This window comes from Misgurnus anguillicaudatus, chromosome 4 (genome assembly GCF_027580225.2).
Source record: "Misgurnus anguillicaudatus chromosome 4, ASM2758022v2, whole genome shotgun sequence".
Lineage (NCBI taxonomy): Eukaryota > Metazoa > Chordata > Actinopteri > Cypriniformes > Cobitidae > Misgurnus > Misgurnus anguillicaudatus.
The window spans coordinates 10982488-10998381 of NC_073340.2; the positions used below are offsets into that span (position 1 = coordinate 10982488).

At 38.9% G+C, this 15894-nt stretch overlaps 1 protein-coding gene across 1 annotated transcript; it reads right to left on the reverse strand.

Annotated features, from left to right (window-relative positions):
* Positions 1–1750: 1750 nt before the first annotated feature.
* mki67 (marker of proliferation Ki-67) lies at positions 1751–15489 on the reverse strand. The gene is made up of 16 exons (XM_073866672.1): positions 15226–15489; positions 14660–14763; positions 12546–12627; positions 12340–12455; positions 12166–12238; positions 11566–11620; positions 10746–11459; positions 10405–10622; positions 9795–10317; positions 9582–9706; positions 9311–9485; positions 9104–9214; positions 8032–9023; positions 7257–7311; positions 3289–5604; positions 1751–2310 (listed from the first exon to the last, which is right to left on the reverse strand). The coding sequence occupies exons 2-16, from the start codon at positions 14746–14748 to the stop codon at positions 2219–2221; spliced, it is 5736 nt and encodes a 1911-aa protein (XP_073722773.1). The 5' UTR covers positions 14749–14763; positions 15226–15489; the 3' UTR covers positions 1751–2218.
* Between the last annotated feature and the right edge of the window lie 405 nt (positions 15490–15894).

Consider the following 15894-nt stretch of genomic DNA (forward strand, 5'->3'; position numbering starts at 1 on the left):
AACAATTTCCATTGTATTACAAATAAATATCATAGTGCCATTATAATGTATTTCTAAGGTGCAGAGAGAATTTCCTTCTTCCTGTTCTTCTTGTGTCCACCACAATCCATAACATTTAAAGGGATAGTTCACCCAAAAATGACTTTTTTTCATCATTTACTTACTCTCTTGTCATTACAAACTTGTATAATTTCTTTGTTCTGATAAACAAGAAAAAAAATATTTTGAGGAATGTTTGTAACCAAACGTTCATGAGCCCCATTCCCTTCCATAGTATTATTTTCTCCTACTATGGAAGTGAATGGGGCTCATGATCGATTAGTAACAAACATTCCTTAAAATATCTTCCTTCGTATTCATCAGAACAAAGAAATGTATAAAGATTTGTAAGGACAAAGAGTGAGTAAATGATAACAGAATTTTAATTTTTAGGTGAACTATCCCTTTAATGCCCCCCTCCACTTACAACTTTTACTCAACTATATTTGTTATTAAAGTAGCAAAAGTTTAAGCTTATTCTAAAGCTTGCTTTATCATATTTGTGGTATTTGAAATATTATGAAGTGATATCTGGGTATTTGTCACATGTCAAAGTGTCAACTTGAGGCTCCGAGGTGAGAAACACTGCAGTAGAGGAATGATCTTTGAGAATGTACTAACTAGTGTTATTTTGTTAAAGTTTAAAGGGGACATATAATGAAAATCTGACTTTTTTTCCATGTTTAAGTGCTATAATTGGGTCCCCAGTGCTTCTATCAACCTAGAAAATATGAAAAAGATCAAACCAGCAACCTAGTTTTGGTAAACCATTCTCTGCAAGCATGTGAAAATATAGGTAATTATTGAAATTTTTCCACCTTGTGATGTGAAAAAGGGATATTATTATTATAAAACCGCCCCTTAATCTGCACTTTCCAACCACAGGACTGCAATCTTGAGAAAAAAAGATTCAATTTCAAAAACCACCATCATGTCGATCAGTGTTTGTGCTTCATCAGCTTATTTGCGTTAAAAAGGACACACCCAAAAACAGCAAATTTTGGCTCACACCTACAAAGCATCATTTTTAACATGTTACAATACATTATCTATATGGTATTTTGATATGTAATCTGGGGACACCAAAGATTTATTTTACGTCTTAAAAAAAGTCTTGTGAAAGGTCCACTTTACGATGTAAAGTTGATTTGGTATCCAAAGCGAGTTATTTCTAAGTTTCTACACTCAAATTGTACTTTACACATTGATAATCCCGTCCACCTCAACATAAGGATGTTTACTGTGGTATTGATGACACTATCATACTCTTACATGTTATACAGTCGATGGGTAAACATCCTCTTAATCCAGTGGTTTTCAAAGTGGAGGCCGCGAGATGGTGCCAGGGGGGCCCCAGTTTTATAACATTTTATGAAATACCTTAATTTATAATGAATTCTGTGTAATTAAACCTAAAAAAAATAAGGCTACTAACCAAAAGGACTACTTTTTGTATAATTTAATGTTTTTTTATTTTTCAGTTTTTTGTCACAAATTTTCTTTGGGGGGCCGCGAAGCAATGCACAGTACACAAGGGGGGCCGCATGCTGAAAAAGTTTGGGAACCACTGTCTTAATCAACTCTACAACTATTCTTTCAGTAGGAAAATGCCCTTTACAATTTATAGACAGCCAAGTTCACTACATCATCTAGTTTGCTAAAATGTGTATGATTAATTTGAATTTGTAAACCTCAAGATAAAAATAAAAACTTCAGATGAACAATGACATTTTTAATGAAAACATTCCAGCATGTACAGGACCGTTATGATGCAGTCAGTGCCAGCAGCATGTTTAATGTTTTCATGTCATATTTTTACATTTTTTTAATATCTTTAAAAACAAAGAACAGGGAATGGATGAAAATTAACAGTACATAGGTAGAAAGTCTTAAAACATTTTTGTTCATACATGAAGCTGAAAAATCGAGTTTTCCAGTATGCTTTAATGCCTCAAGGTTAAAAAGGAAGAGGAATGTAACAAAAACGTATATAAAACACTGGATAAAATGTACATAAACATTACTCATTTTTTCCTCGATATAAAATCAACTAAAATTACACGGACAAAAAAATAATCTTGTAGATATAGAAAGTCATAATCAAAAAGGTCAAAAAATATAAAACTAAAACTTTTCTTCCTAAGGTTGAAGATTAAGACCACTCTGTAAGATCAGTGCTTTACTTTCTCCTGGTGCGTCTGACAGGAGCTGCCACAGTAGAGTCCACTTCTTCTGTTTTCTTTACACTTCTGCCTTTACGAGTGCTTGGACCTGTATGAAAACAAAGCGTGTTACTGCAAAAACACAATTTCAAATGTAACACATACCCAGTTGATATTATGCACTGCCCGAAAATAGTCCCCTTGGTTACTTTGAATAACAGGGGACTATTTTCAGGCACTGCGTAATATCACTACGCCTGCTGCAGCCATGTTACAGCAGCAAAGTCCTTGATTATTACGTCAGAATGAGAGTATAGTTCCTAACCATATCTGCCTATAAAAAATCACAACTTTTAATTTTCTGTCTGTCTTAGTACACGATGTAACTACAGAGGAGTCAAGTTTTTAAATAGGAAAAACATCGAAACTCTTTGGTTATTTTTTTGCGCGATGCTAATGGTCTAATCCGATTCAATTGATTATGCTAAGCTATGCTAAAAGTGGTACTGCCACACTCTGGAGATCAGCTGAATGGATTCCAAAAACGGTCAAAATCAAATGTTTAACTCTAGGGGAGCTGGAAAATGAGCATATTTTAAAAATAGTGAATTATCCCTTTAAGAGAATGTTTGGTTAACTGTTGGGAAAAATATCTGATGTGTGATATTAGATCCTTGCATTACAGTAGATCTTAAAGCGGTCTGTCTCAATGTCAATCAAACAATAAAAGAAAGTTTAACATATATTTTTCCTATAGATATTGTGTGTGTGCTAAATCTATTAGTTTTATCAGTGATTTTAAGATATGGATGCGGTGATGTTGCTTTTAAACCATCAAAAATCTCTTGAACTTTCTCAAAACTGACTTTGCTGACTCTATTAACTTCAAACAGGTGTAGCTCCAGGGTAAGATTTGAATAGCCCTGCCCTAGACCATTTTCACCCATCCCTTAACTATGTCCTCAATGTAACGATAAAACATTTTATGGTTTTTAAGATCTTCTATGTTACTTTGCAACTATGGCCCTGCTATTTTCTGTAATGCCTCTGCTATATACACATAAGCAAACACCAATAGTAGGCTCACCTGAAATGGACTCTGGAGCAGGTTCTGGATCAGGTTCCTGAGCCGCCTTGCTCTGTCCTCTTGCTGTTCTTTTACTAGTCTTCTTAGGCGTGGGTTCAACTTCAGGGGTTTTCTCTTTGCTGGGGACTTCAGTGGTGTTGGCCATTCTACCTCTTCTCTTTGGCAAAGGTTCTTTATCTACTTGGTCTTCAGTTTCATCCAACACCTCGTTCCTTTTCCTTTTAAGAGGAGTTGATGCCTTGTTGTCAATGGGTTCTGATTTAGGTACTGTTGAAGCCACTGCTTTCCCTCTCCTCAGTGGTTTGGCTTTTATCTGAACCTCTTCTGGACAGTCTTCAACAGAGGGTTCCTCTTCTTTTTTTGCTCCTCTACCTCTGCGGCCTCTGGGTGGCGGATCGACCGATTGATCGGTTTCTGTTGAGACCTTGGCAGACGACACTTTGGATTTCTTCAGCTGTGCTTCTTTTACATCTGTAGATGGTTCAACCTTTTCAATGTCTTTAGAGACAACCAAATCTGGACTCCAGTTGACAGTTTTTGAGGGTTTCACTTCACAGTCTTCCACAGCTGCAGCAGATTCATTAGTAAGGCTTTTAGGGGTGTCCTTGGTTGAACCCTTCTCTTTTTTGCCACGACTTCCTCTTCCTACCTTCTCTGGTGCAGTATTCACAACAGCAACACATTCAGAACTAGCCTGTGTTGGGTTTTCATTTTTTGTTGAATCTTTTGCTGTTCTCCTGGTCTGTTTAACAGACTTAACTTGTTCTTCAGATGAAGCGGTTTCCTCTGTAACCTCTGGTTCTGGCTTGTTAACAGCTTTACGGCCACGACCGGACACTACAGCAACAGAAGGTGTGGGATCAACAACAGCACGGCGACCTCTTTTGACAGGAACTTCTGCCACGATTTCAACTTCCTTTGCAGCAGCTCCCCTTTTTCGCACAGATTTCACAACAGGGACCTCTGCTTGTTTTATCGCACTGACAACGTTCTCCTCAGCCTCAATGGAAACACTCTCTTTTGATTGTTTTGCTTGTCTACCTCTTCTGACAGATTTCACCTCTGTTACGGGTTCCTCGGTCACGACTACATCTGTGCTGGACTCTACAGAAGCCTGTTTATCATCTTCTTCAGCCATTTGTGGTTTCTGCTGTTTGGCTTTTCGTCCTCTGCCAGACTTGACCACTGGTGCCTCAGGATCTTCTTGACTGTCAACTTTGACCTCAACCTTAGGATCCTCATCCAAAGCTTTGTCCTTGACGGTTTCTTTTTTAGACGACCTACCTCGCCCTGACTTTGCCACGGAAGCTTGTGGCTTCTCAGCCACTACAACGTCAGTGCTCGTCATATCACTTTCCAAAGTTGGGGTGGGCTCGGGTTCTTTTAAGCTTTCCTTCTTTGTTGTCCTTCCCTTTCTAGTTCTTGTTGCAGCAGTGGGAGCCTCAGGAACTACTGAAGTCTGCAAAGTGACATCATCTGGTGCAACAGCATTTTCTTCACAAACAATTTCAGTTGTTTGTTGTTGCTCTTCTGAAGGTTGGCTTTCCATTTTATTAATCTTCCTCCTGCCGGCTTTAGGAACAGGGGCTTGCTCTTCTTCACTTGCTTTTGCATCCGAACACTGTGCATCAACAGCAGGTTCAATTTCAGCATCGTCTTTTTGAGCTTTTCTTCCTCTCCTGGTCTTGGTAACTGCAGGTAGGGAGTCCGAGATCTCATTTTTCATGGAGTCAACAGGTGCTTGGACAGCCTGAGTATTCTTTGCCTCTTCTTCCTCAAAGCAGCGCTTGGGAACTTTCCCACGGGCAGATTTTCTGACTGGGCTTGCAACAATTTCTGGAACTTCAATGAGCTTTTTCACCCTCCTGCCTCTGCCAGGGCTAGAAGGAGGTGGACCACTTTCATCAATTAATGACAGCACTGCAGGTGCTTTGGACTTCTGTGCTGCTCTTCCTCGACTGCCACGCTGGGTTTTGCTGGCGACTGAAGATTTTATGACCTCCTCTTCTTGCTCAGCAGCGGATGAAGATGGGGCAGTTTCAGTAGCTACACTGCTATTTTCAGAGATACATACAGTTTCTTCAGACTGCTCTTTGTTGTTTTCAACTACCTCAGAGGAACAGACATCAGTAACTTGAACTGAAACTGGCTCCTCTTCGATTTGGTCACAATTATCTTTTTGGGGGATCACAGCTTCATTCTTCAGTTGTGGATCAACTTCTGCAGCAGTGCTCTGCGCATCCACCGATTTTAAAACTTCAGTCTCCATGGGCTCAACAGGGCAAACATTTTCTTTGTCACATTCCATATCAAAATCTACAAGAGAAGTTAAGAAAATCAAATAAATAAAACAAACCATAACATTCTCAGTTCTATTAAAATATCTTTAAAGTAAACTAATAATTAGATAAACAGTTACTGCGATAGACAATAAAGATAACCCTTTATTTTAAGCATTATTCAGTTTAAAGTCAGCAGCAGGGCATTTTACATGACATTTACATTTTAAAAATGATAATGTAGAAAATTGTTACAAATTTAACAACAAAAAGGAAAGTTTAACTCAAACATATAAATCAAATAGCACAATACTGCCTGAATTAAACTACACTCATGATTATCTTTGTGTTTAATATACACCATCAGTTTAATTTGTCAAACATGTTTTTATTATTTTTATTAATTAAAAATGATTTTCATGTTTTCTGTTCACAAAACGAATAACGTACGTAATCTAAAGTAAACTTAGTATTAACAAATTGCTGCGTAACTTTACTACTGTATTGCATGTAATAGAATCAAATTTAATAGCTTTTTATCTAAATAATGTAAAGCTATCTTTTTATTTTTCAGTGTCCAATTTTGTTGTGTTACTTTTTTTTTGTTGGATTATTTTATTGGTTTGTAGTCCAACTTAAGCCCTATTCGGACGGGATTCGTTTTCCAAACAATGTTTGAGTTTCAACGTGTCCCCCAGAACGTCTGTGATTTTATGTACAGATTCGGACGGGATTAAAATGATGCAGGCTATTCCAGAGATAAGAGTGTCTGTTTCATGCATTTGGGCGTTGCAAAAGAGCACGTGCTCTGGATACGCGTGTTTGTAATGTTTAATATTTTGCTTTAAATGTAAAATTATGACAGAACATGTAATTTTAACAAATCAAAATAAAATATACAAATCCTACTAAAGTGACGTTAGCCTACGTGTTTTATATAACCGTCTGCTTATAATAAACCCAAAGAAATGAAGAAATAATGATTAATAACAATTTATTATCTTTATTAATTAACATTACCATTTCGGAGTTGAACAACATTGAACGGAGTTTCTTAAAATGTAACTGATATTACAGTGTTTAGTCTTAACAGTGTTTGATATTCAGCTCGTCTTAATTTAATTATTTTATTTTGCCGAATGCGAAAAAACATCCATATCTGAATGAATGGGACTCAGGAAATACAACATACGCGCATTAGTAAGACCTTACGGCAGATCACGTTGGCCAAAACACGAAATGAACCGCGTTTTCAAAAGATATTGCGGGCAAACACAGACATTTGCATCCGGACGGGATTAAATTTCTCAGGGAACCTCTGAGTTCGGCGAAAAACAGTATGCAAATTGCTCTGGAATTTTTACGGAGGTCGTCAAAGAAAAACAGAGACATGGCCGATTCGGACTGGATTAAAAACACAGAGGACCTCTGAGAAGCACGATTTTCTCAGAGGTCCCCCTGTAAAACTAATCCCGTCCGAATAAGGCTTTAGAATCATTGAATTAATACAATTATACAAAAACTTTTTTTTTATAATTTTCGGTTTGAATTTTGCATCCAGGATTTTCAGTATCTGCCCAAAACTTTCATTTTGTTGCATCACTGGTACTAACAAAATGTGTCAAATTTTTTCATTAATTTTTTTCATTTTATTAGCATGAAAATTATTAATTATCCAAACTAACTCACCTTTAGCTGCTATGAGAGCAGAGCCATTATCCACAGCTGTCACAGGCTCTTGTACCTAAAAATTGCATACATGATGATCAGTTAATGTTAAAAAAACACCTTACTGAAGAATATAATGGCACTTTTCCATTGCATAGTACCCCACAGGTAGTAGTAGCCCCCATAGGTGTGTGGTTATTTTTGCTGCTGCCTACTGCTGTGACATCATACAAAAAGTGGGAGCGAGCAACATTGGAATGCAATGTTTCCCATACATTCATTTATTTGTCAGTTTCTGTATAAACACCCATAGCGTCAGTCGACACACTCCACTAAGTCTCATTTAATTTGCAAAAATGCATACATGCGGACGTGCATGCATGTGCCGCTACAAACTGCAAGTATGGAAAACACTAATATGGTGTTCCTGATTCTCAGCCTATGGATGTTTTTCACCGCTAAAAGGGAGTTTGGGAAGTGATGGTTAGTGATATTTGGTAGTGATATTTTCACGTCATGTTTTAGTATCAGCTCAGATCGCTAGAACCTCACCCGAGATGGTACTAAAAAAAGTATGGGGTAATACGTACTGTACCCAGTGGAAAAGCCCCCAAAAGTAAGCTGACCCGACCCAACCTATAGGGTGCTATGCAATGCAAAGCATAGTCTCCAAACAATAAAGCATGACTTGAATCATTACAAACCATTTTATAAAGCATAAAAACAAGTAAGGCTTATACTAGAGGTGTGAAAATGCTATCTACTGTTAAAACGAGTGAGCAACACTGATGTTTACCTCAGTAGGCTCAATCACATTATTTTGTGTTGTCACAGCAGAGCTGATCTCAGGTTCTTCAACGAGTTCCTTAAGGCCTGTAAATTCCTCCTCTGTCGGTGTCCGTTTCTGTCGAGGGGTCTTCATCAGTTTATTGATCCCAAACTTATTTTTCACAGGTTCACCTTTTTGCTTTGGAGTCTTCATCAACTCCTTCACTCCAGTCAAGTCTTCCACAAGCTCAACCTTCTCTTTGGGGGTCTGCAACAAACTCTTTTCTCCAATTTCATCTTCCACTGGTTGTCCTTTGTGCTTCATCACTTGTTCAGAGCCGATCAGATCTTCTTCAGCAAGTTTACTCTTCTCATCAACAGATCTCTTCATCTCCAACTCATCCTCCACCGGCTCTCTCATTAATTTAGGTGTTTGCATCAGTTCTTTCACACCAGTGAGGTCTTCGTGTTGCTCAGACTTTTCCCGAGGTGTTTTCATGAGCCTTTTAAGCCCAGCTGCACAAAGTACAGGGTTGCTTTTCACTTTCGGTGTCTGCATCACTCGTTTTACTCCAACCATGTCTTCTACTGCAACTCCTCTGTGTTTGGGAGTCTTGAGGACTTCCTTGACACCTTCCAGATTCTCTTCCTGGGCACGTTTAGGTGCTTTGGGGGTCTTCAGCAGCTTTCCTCTTAGGTCCTCAATTGGTTCGGCCTTCTGTTTGGGTGTTTTCATGAGGCGCTTGACTCCAGTGAGGCACAAGGATGGTGGTGCGGCCTGTTTTGGGGTTTTGATTGCCTGTTCAGGAACACCTTGCTCTTCTTCCTCGGTCTCATCACTTGGGAGCATTTCCACGAGTTCTTGTGTGTCATGCGAGCTGTCAGCAGTTTGAGAAAGGCTGTCTTCACCTAACAAACTACCATCCTGGTTATCCAGAAGAAGTCTGGTTACTGCTTCATTGTCGTAGCGATCAAGCTTAGCGGTGGATTTCACACTCAATGGCGATACTATCATCTCACCTGCATGGGCAGAGGAAATATTTGATAAAAACGGCAAAACATTACACGGTAGATCATATTCAAGTGTGCAAAACACCTACCTGATTCTTCTGGTGTTTTCATGACAGAAAACTCATCCACAGGGGTCTCTGGGCATGCATTGTTAATGGGAACCATAGGTTTAGCTGGAGTTTTAAAAATGTCTGCAACACCTAAAACACAAAATATTTGAAAAAGCAAACAGGTACTTAGAAACATACCATAAATTGCTCTCAAATGTTAACAGTCTTCCCCAAAATTAAACAAACCTGTTAAATCCTCATCCATTTTCATGTCCTTCTTGAACAGTGCCAAGTTTGGCACAATTTTAGGGGCAGCACCAACAGACTGGTTAGTCCTTAAATGAGCCTTGCCAACAACAATGGTGACTGGAGAAGCGGCATGCCCAGTGCTGACGACATCTTTCAGCCTCCTTGCCGGGGTCTGCAAGGGTGTTATCAAATGAATCAGTTCATGAGCCAAAACCTCTCATTTAAATGTATACAAATCAGAACATGATCAAATAAGCTTGTAGTTTACCTTGGGCTTTGAAACTACAGTTGTCTTCTTGGCCACAGTGCTCTTTGTAGTTTTTCTCGTAGTTGTAACTTCTGTCGGAGGTTTGGTCTGACCAAACTTCACAATATCAGCCCAAGAGTTCAACACTTTCAAAAGAGGAGCAAAACCAGTAACATGTTAATTTCAAGATTGTCTAAATATAACCGAGAAGCATAAATGGTTTAAATCATTTACCTTTAAGATTAGCCCGTGATGCTCCACTCCGTCTTGATCGTATGACCTCAAGTGCACTTTTCATTGCACTCTTGGGAGTTTTTCTCGCGGATTTCATGCTTTTCCTCCGTAATGGAATTTTCGGTGTTCCAGACACCTGAGGTGCGTCTTCTACAGCATCTCCTTTACATTCATCCACCTGATCCTGGACAGGTGATGGTGTGCTAATACGGGAAACTGAAAATCTGCCCTGCACAGTTGGAGTCTCGAGGACAGACCCGTTACTGATTGCTGAAGTTGAAGCTCTCCTAGAAGATGCAGGTGTTTTGGGTGTAGCAGGGGTGGAGGACGGTGAAGAGGCCTTGGCTGTACCAGAAGGTGACTTCTTAGGTTTTGGTGACGGAGTTTTAGCTTTAGTACCCGGTGACCTCTTGGCAGGAGATGGACTCTTTTTGGCAGCAGCTGCCTGTTTAGGTGAAGCTTTCTTGGCAGGACTACGCTGAGACTTGGGGCTCTCTGGAACCATTTCCTTAAGTCGAAGAGCCTAAAAAAAACAAGACACGTGTTTTACAATAAACACATTCAAGGTTTTATATATAAAACTTTAATCGGCCTCAAAATCTTTTTGTACCATAAGACCAATGGTGGATGCTCTTCGCAGGAGAGATTGGGGTTTCTGAGAAGGTCCCAGACTTCTTCTTGGAGTTGCTCCACGGCGAAGAGGGGAATCGGGGGGCAGACGTTTGTCAAACAGCTCTGGACTCAACTGACCTCCAAAGGAGACCCGCTTTCTCTTTGATTTCAAAACGGTTACACTAGTGTGTGACTCTTCTGTTACTGAAGTGGTATCTGTAAAACAAGAAACAACAATGTTTTTATTCACCACTTTGTAGGCAGTAAATAAATTGTCTGCATCCTTTACCTAAATGTCCATTGTTTATGAGCACACACATTTACAAAAGGAAAAAATACCTTTATCTTTGTCTTCAGAAGCAAACGTGACACTCTTCATCTCAGACAGAACATCTTGGACTTGAAACCTTTTGCCCGCATTTGATCTTGGGGATGTTCTGGGTGACGCTTTTACATCTGTGTTCTCCTCTGATACTGGAGTCTGAGGCTGACTCGAGGACATGTGGAGAGCAGAACTGCTTCTCCTCCTTTTAGGTGATTTAGGGGTTTTCTCCTCAGGTTGTGGCTCTAGAAGAATTTGCTGGACTACCTCACCAGCACTGAACTTCTCAGGTGTTTTTGAGGGTGTCCTCTTCTTCTGAGAGACAGGAGTTCCACTTTTCTCCAAAGGTGACGCGGTGCTGGACTCCACCGATGGGATATCTTCAACAGTTTTTTCCTCCAGTAAGCTTTGAGGAACAGCATCTCCAGCCGTATCTTCAAAACTGCCTTTTGAGGATCTTCGCCTCTTGGCTGGTGGTGTCATGACCTGTTCAGGACCACTTTTAGCATCTGTGAGAACTTCAAGCTCCTCACGGTTAACTTGAGGTCTTGCAAGAGGTGTCTTGGCTATCCCGGACTTCCATGGTGATTTAGCAGCCAGGTCCTGCTTGACCATTTGGCAAAGCTCACCAAATGGAGACATGCTGTTCTTCTTAGGTTTCTCATCATCTGCAGTCTCCTCTGTTTGCTCCACAGGCTGAGGCAAATTGGTTCCATCTTTTAAACAGGTGTCTGTAAATACACACAAAATCAATTATATGAAATGAATCATGAAAAAACATTGCAAACAGTTCTAAAAGAGTACTGTCAAGACTGATTCAATCTCATAGTCACTGACCGATCGAATGCTCCGACTTCCTTTTCTCCACAGGAACAGGGGTGCTTTTCTCCTGTTACATGAAGAAAAGACCAAAATAATAGTAAGCAATAGATAATACACAGAATACCTGCCATTTTCTAGACATTCTAGGCCAAAAGTATATTTATTTTACATACATGTACAATACCATATGTCTAAATTCTATTTGATATTTCTAAACAATCTTACTATGAGTGCCACTTAAGCCCTATTCGAACAGAAATTGTTTCTTATGGTGCATTCCCAGCAGCCGTTGTAGAGGCGGCAAAAACGCGCTAGTCGCACGTAGTTGGACACTTGAACATTTTAGTTTACTCGCGAGTTAATTTCTAGTCATTCGATACATTCACGTGGAAATTCGCGTCATGGGAGGAGGTTCTGCAAGCATAACAGTTAAGGGGGCTGCACACTGGGTGAGAAGCACCACACCACATTTAAAATTCTAACATTATTAGAATTGTACGCTAGAAGTGTACGCTTTATATGTACCACACCCAGGTACAGCGCGATCACACTAGTTACACTAAACAAACTTTGGGGGTCAAACGTACTCGAGAACGGTTCAGTTCACATACACACCTGAGGTGTTTTGTCTTTTCCAGTCGTGGACAGCCTCTTTTTCTTCGGTGTCTTTGGAGGCGGGTACTCAAACCTGAAGACAAATACATCAGTTATTTTGTAAAATATTAACAACAACAATGTTCAACAAAGAACATGACCAATGTTTATTAATATTATTTACAGGACTCAAACCTGAAAGAACGATCAATAATTGTGATAAGATCACCATTCTTCAATAGTTCAGACTGTTCTAGGGCTTCTCCATTTATAAGTGTGGGGTTCACAGAGCTCAAATTTGTCAAAATGAGCTGAAACAGGAAAAGAGAAATCTTCCATTCAGATTTTTGTCAGATTTTTGTTTTGAGGAAGAAAGACGATAATATATACATTACACATACCTCTTTATTTTCATTCAGCTCAATTCTACAATGCTCTTTGGACACCTGTGGCAGCTGAATGCGAATATCACAGTTCAGCTTCCTAAAAAACAAAGTTAATATTACAAATGTTTCAATGCATAAAATAGTGAAAAATACATTTTTGCATCACCTAGTCTGCTGTTTAGCAAAGGCATCATACTGTCCTGAGCCAAATATCTAATGATATCCTGTTTGTCTAACCAAAGTTTAACCACTAAGATAACACCTTGTGTCATATAATCTACAGCTACAGGCAGTTATACTAATGTTCCCTTTCATATCTACATGCGTTACAGGGTGTGCGGCTGAAAATGCCTGGAGGACGGCAAATGCCATTGTACGATGTGCCGGTTAGTGGTCGTGATATTTGTCCCGCCCTTCCTTCACTGTGATTGGATGGCCGTGTGAGAACTGACATTGACGAACTGAGCTTTTCACCCAAAGTTGAATATCTTTCAACTCTCAAAACCGCAGGATGCTAGCTACTAGCTTTTTTGAAAAACGCTGAGCTTCCATTGGAAAGGATTGAAAACATACGCCAGCCACAGGCGTAAAAACTTTTGTGTTCATGCCCCCATAATCTGTGAATTGTGTATTATTGATGCTAATGCAATGTCAGTGATTGTAATTATACAATATTCTGTTTGTTATTAAAAACAAAGCTCCATAATCAGGGTTTACACAGTTATTGGCCTGCGGGATCCCTTTTGTGGTTGGTTGTTCAGTGCGTGTTCACGACCAGACTACGGCGCATGCTGCTGACGTCACCTACAGACACAGAATACGCTGGCAAGTAATTTGCGAATTTATAAAAAATAAAATAAAAAATATTGCCGGAAAACAACATTGGCAACTACGTCAGCAGCATGTGCCATATTCTGGTCGTGAACGCGCTCTGAACAACCAACGAGAACAAATTGTTGAATAAAATTGTTAGTTTTGTTTTCTCGTCAATACTAGTGCTGCACAATAAATCGCGTTGCAATCGCAATGTCAGCCTGTGCGATTATATGACAGCAAAATGTTGCAATTATATTAAATAAATAAATGTGTGGACTTGTTAACACAAACTTTCTGATAACAGTTTAATGATTTTCCTTGCTGTTGAAAAAAAGAAAGAAAAATGCGTCGTCACTTGTGTGTGCGCAGCGCGGAAATACCAGAGCGAAGATGGATGCAGAGGAGATCAGTAATCTGGTAGATTAAAAAAAACACTCTACGTCTGTTGTATGGCAGTATTTTGGATTTAGGATTACTGACACTGAGCAGTTGCTACATCACGTGGCAATTCGACAACATTTCTAGTTTTACAAATACACATTTTAGCATTATCACTAAACTGTGTGTGGATTTTCCTTAAAACCCATCAAGTTGACTCATGATACCATTTATTATAATCGCAACCGCGCATCGCAATATAAGCATCATTAATCGCAATGGGATAATTACCCAAATCGTGCAGCCCTAGTCAGTACATATTATTTTTGAACGACTGATGAAATATAGACCTTTCTTTCATTCTTTTCTGGGGAAAAGAAGTGTAATACTACCTGAAGTCAATAAGACAGACAGGAGCCTCTGGGTTTTCATCAAAAATATCCAAAAATGTGTTCTAAAGACAATCGGAGAACTTGGTGGTTTAGAACGACACAGGGGTCAGTGATTTATAATAACATTTATATTTTGGGGTGAACTATCCCTTTAGGTATGAAGCAATGTAAATAAAAAGTCATACATCCCATGCAGTCCTACCATGTGTCAATACAACGTGCGTCGATACGTACTTCCTGTCATTTAGTTACTATACTGCATTCTGATTGGCTAATATAGACATAGGTCTGCATAATTTGACACCCAACGAACAACCCGCCAGGCATCAAATGTTTTAAACAGCACATGTCGCAAAAGCTTTTGCATTTAATCTAAAGTTAACGTTTTTAAGTATTTTTTAATCGTCTTCATACAGAACCAAGGGTTGCAGTGATATTAACGTAAAAGTTATTGTTTAAACTCGTATCTGTTTTAATGCTCATCAGTGCTTCATACTGGCAAATAACGTTACATTTTAAAATAATGCTTGTTACTTTACTTACCTCCCGAAAAGACATGACGCTGTGAGGGGAAATTCAGTGCCATCTTCTCCATTTCTCTTGATCACCACGATCTTCCCCAACAAAGGCATTTTAAAACAACTTACCTTATTTAACACAAAGAGACAAAAATGTCAGTTAAGAGCCAAATTCGCAAATTTTATTGTAACATTTCATGTCTCAGTAATATGTTTTCTCGTGAAATGTAATGGTCCATACTAAACACACACACAAGACATCTAAATATACAATGTTAATGTACAGATTCTAAAATAGTTTCATGCGTAACGTTACATAGATGGGAGTAAAATAATTTGGCAACCATTAGCACATGGCCAACGAGAAACAACAAAAAAAAAAACAGGCGGAAACAAAACTATTAAAGGTATTTCAGTAATCAGGTCAAATGAGTATCATATATTGGTGACAATATAAAAATACTAAATGGTATCGTTTGATGAAACCGCGTTTGCATTTGTTTATAGCAAAGAACTTGCAGTAAAAACGTTTCAGCAGTTTATCTGTACCTGTGACATGAAAACAGTTTAAAAACGTCGTTTAACCATTACCTGAGTTTTCGTAAATCAGTACAATAAAATATATCCCATCGACGCCAAGTGACTTTACTGATAAAAACACATTAATCCAGCATGAGGTTTATCGTCGCGATCGCTGCGGCTCTTCTCCAACTCACTACTATCAACAGCAGTGCACACCGACACGCGCTACGGTCAGTCAAATATATCCATCCGCAAAATAGACGAACCAAGCCAACAGTTATATACTTATAAATACATATAATATGGGATCATAAATAATAAACCATATACACGCTTTACCGAAACGTTAATTTTTCAAAAATTTAGTTTAAAAATAAGGGATTACTTTTTTGTTTACCGGCGGAGGGATAAAAGGCGGATAACTCCCAATGTTTGAAACGAATTCAAAAATCCGCGCGTAGCCCTCTGATTGGCTACTGATAATGTAGGCAACTTCTCATAGCCAATAGACTTTAGAGGTGACATAAAGTGACCGTAAAGTTGGCCAATGAAATCACATTGAATTTGTAACCGCTCTTTTAAACCAAACATGAGCCCGCCCCATTTTGAAATGACAGAGGGCGGAGGCAGTATTGATGATGATAATAAAGAGCAAAGCACCGGTTTATGTAATAAAAGCTAAACAAAACGTTGTTTTACTGTACTTTGAAAAACAATAAATACAAATACAAATAAATA

Coding starts and splice junctions, on each gene's coding strand:
- mki67 (XM_073866672.1), bottom strand. CDS start 14,748: ATGCCTTTGTTGGGGAAGATCGTGGTGATCAAGAGAAATGGAGAAGAT. Junction 9,486..9,581: donor CTGTAGTTTCAAAGCCCAAG/GTAAACTACAAG, acceptor ACACCCTTGCAG/ACCCCGGCAAGGAGGCTGAA. Junction 9,024..9,103: donor GAAAACACCAGAAGAATCAG/GTAGGTGTTTTG, acceptor CTGCCCATGCAG/GTGAGATGATAGTATCGCCA.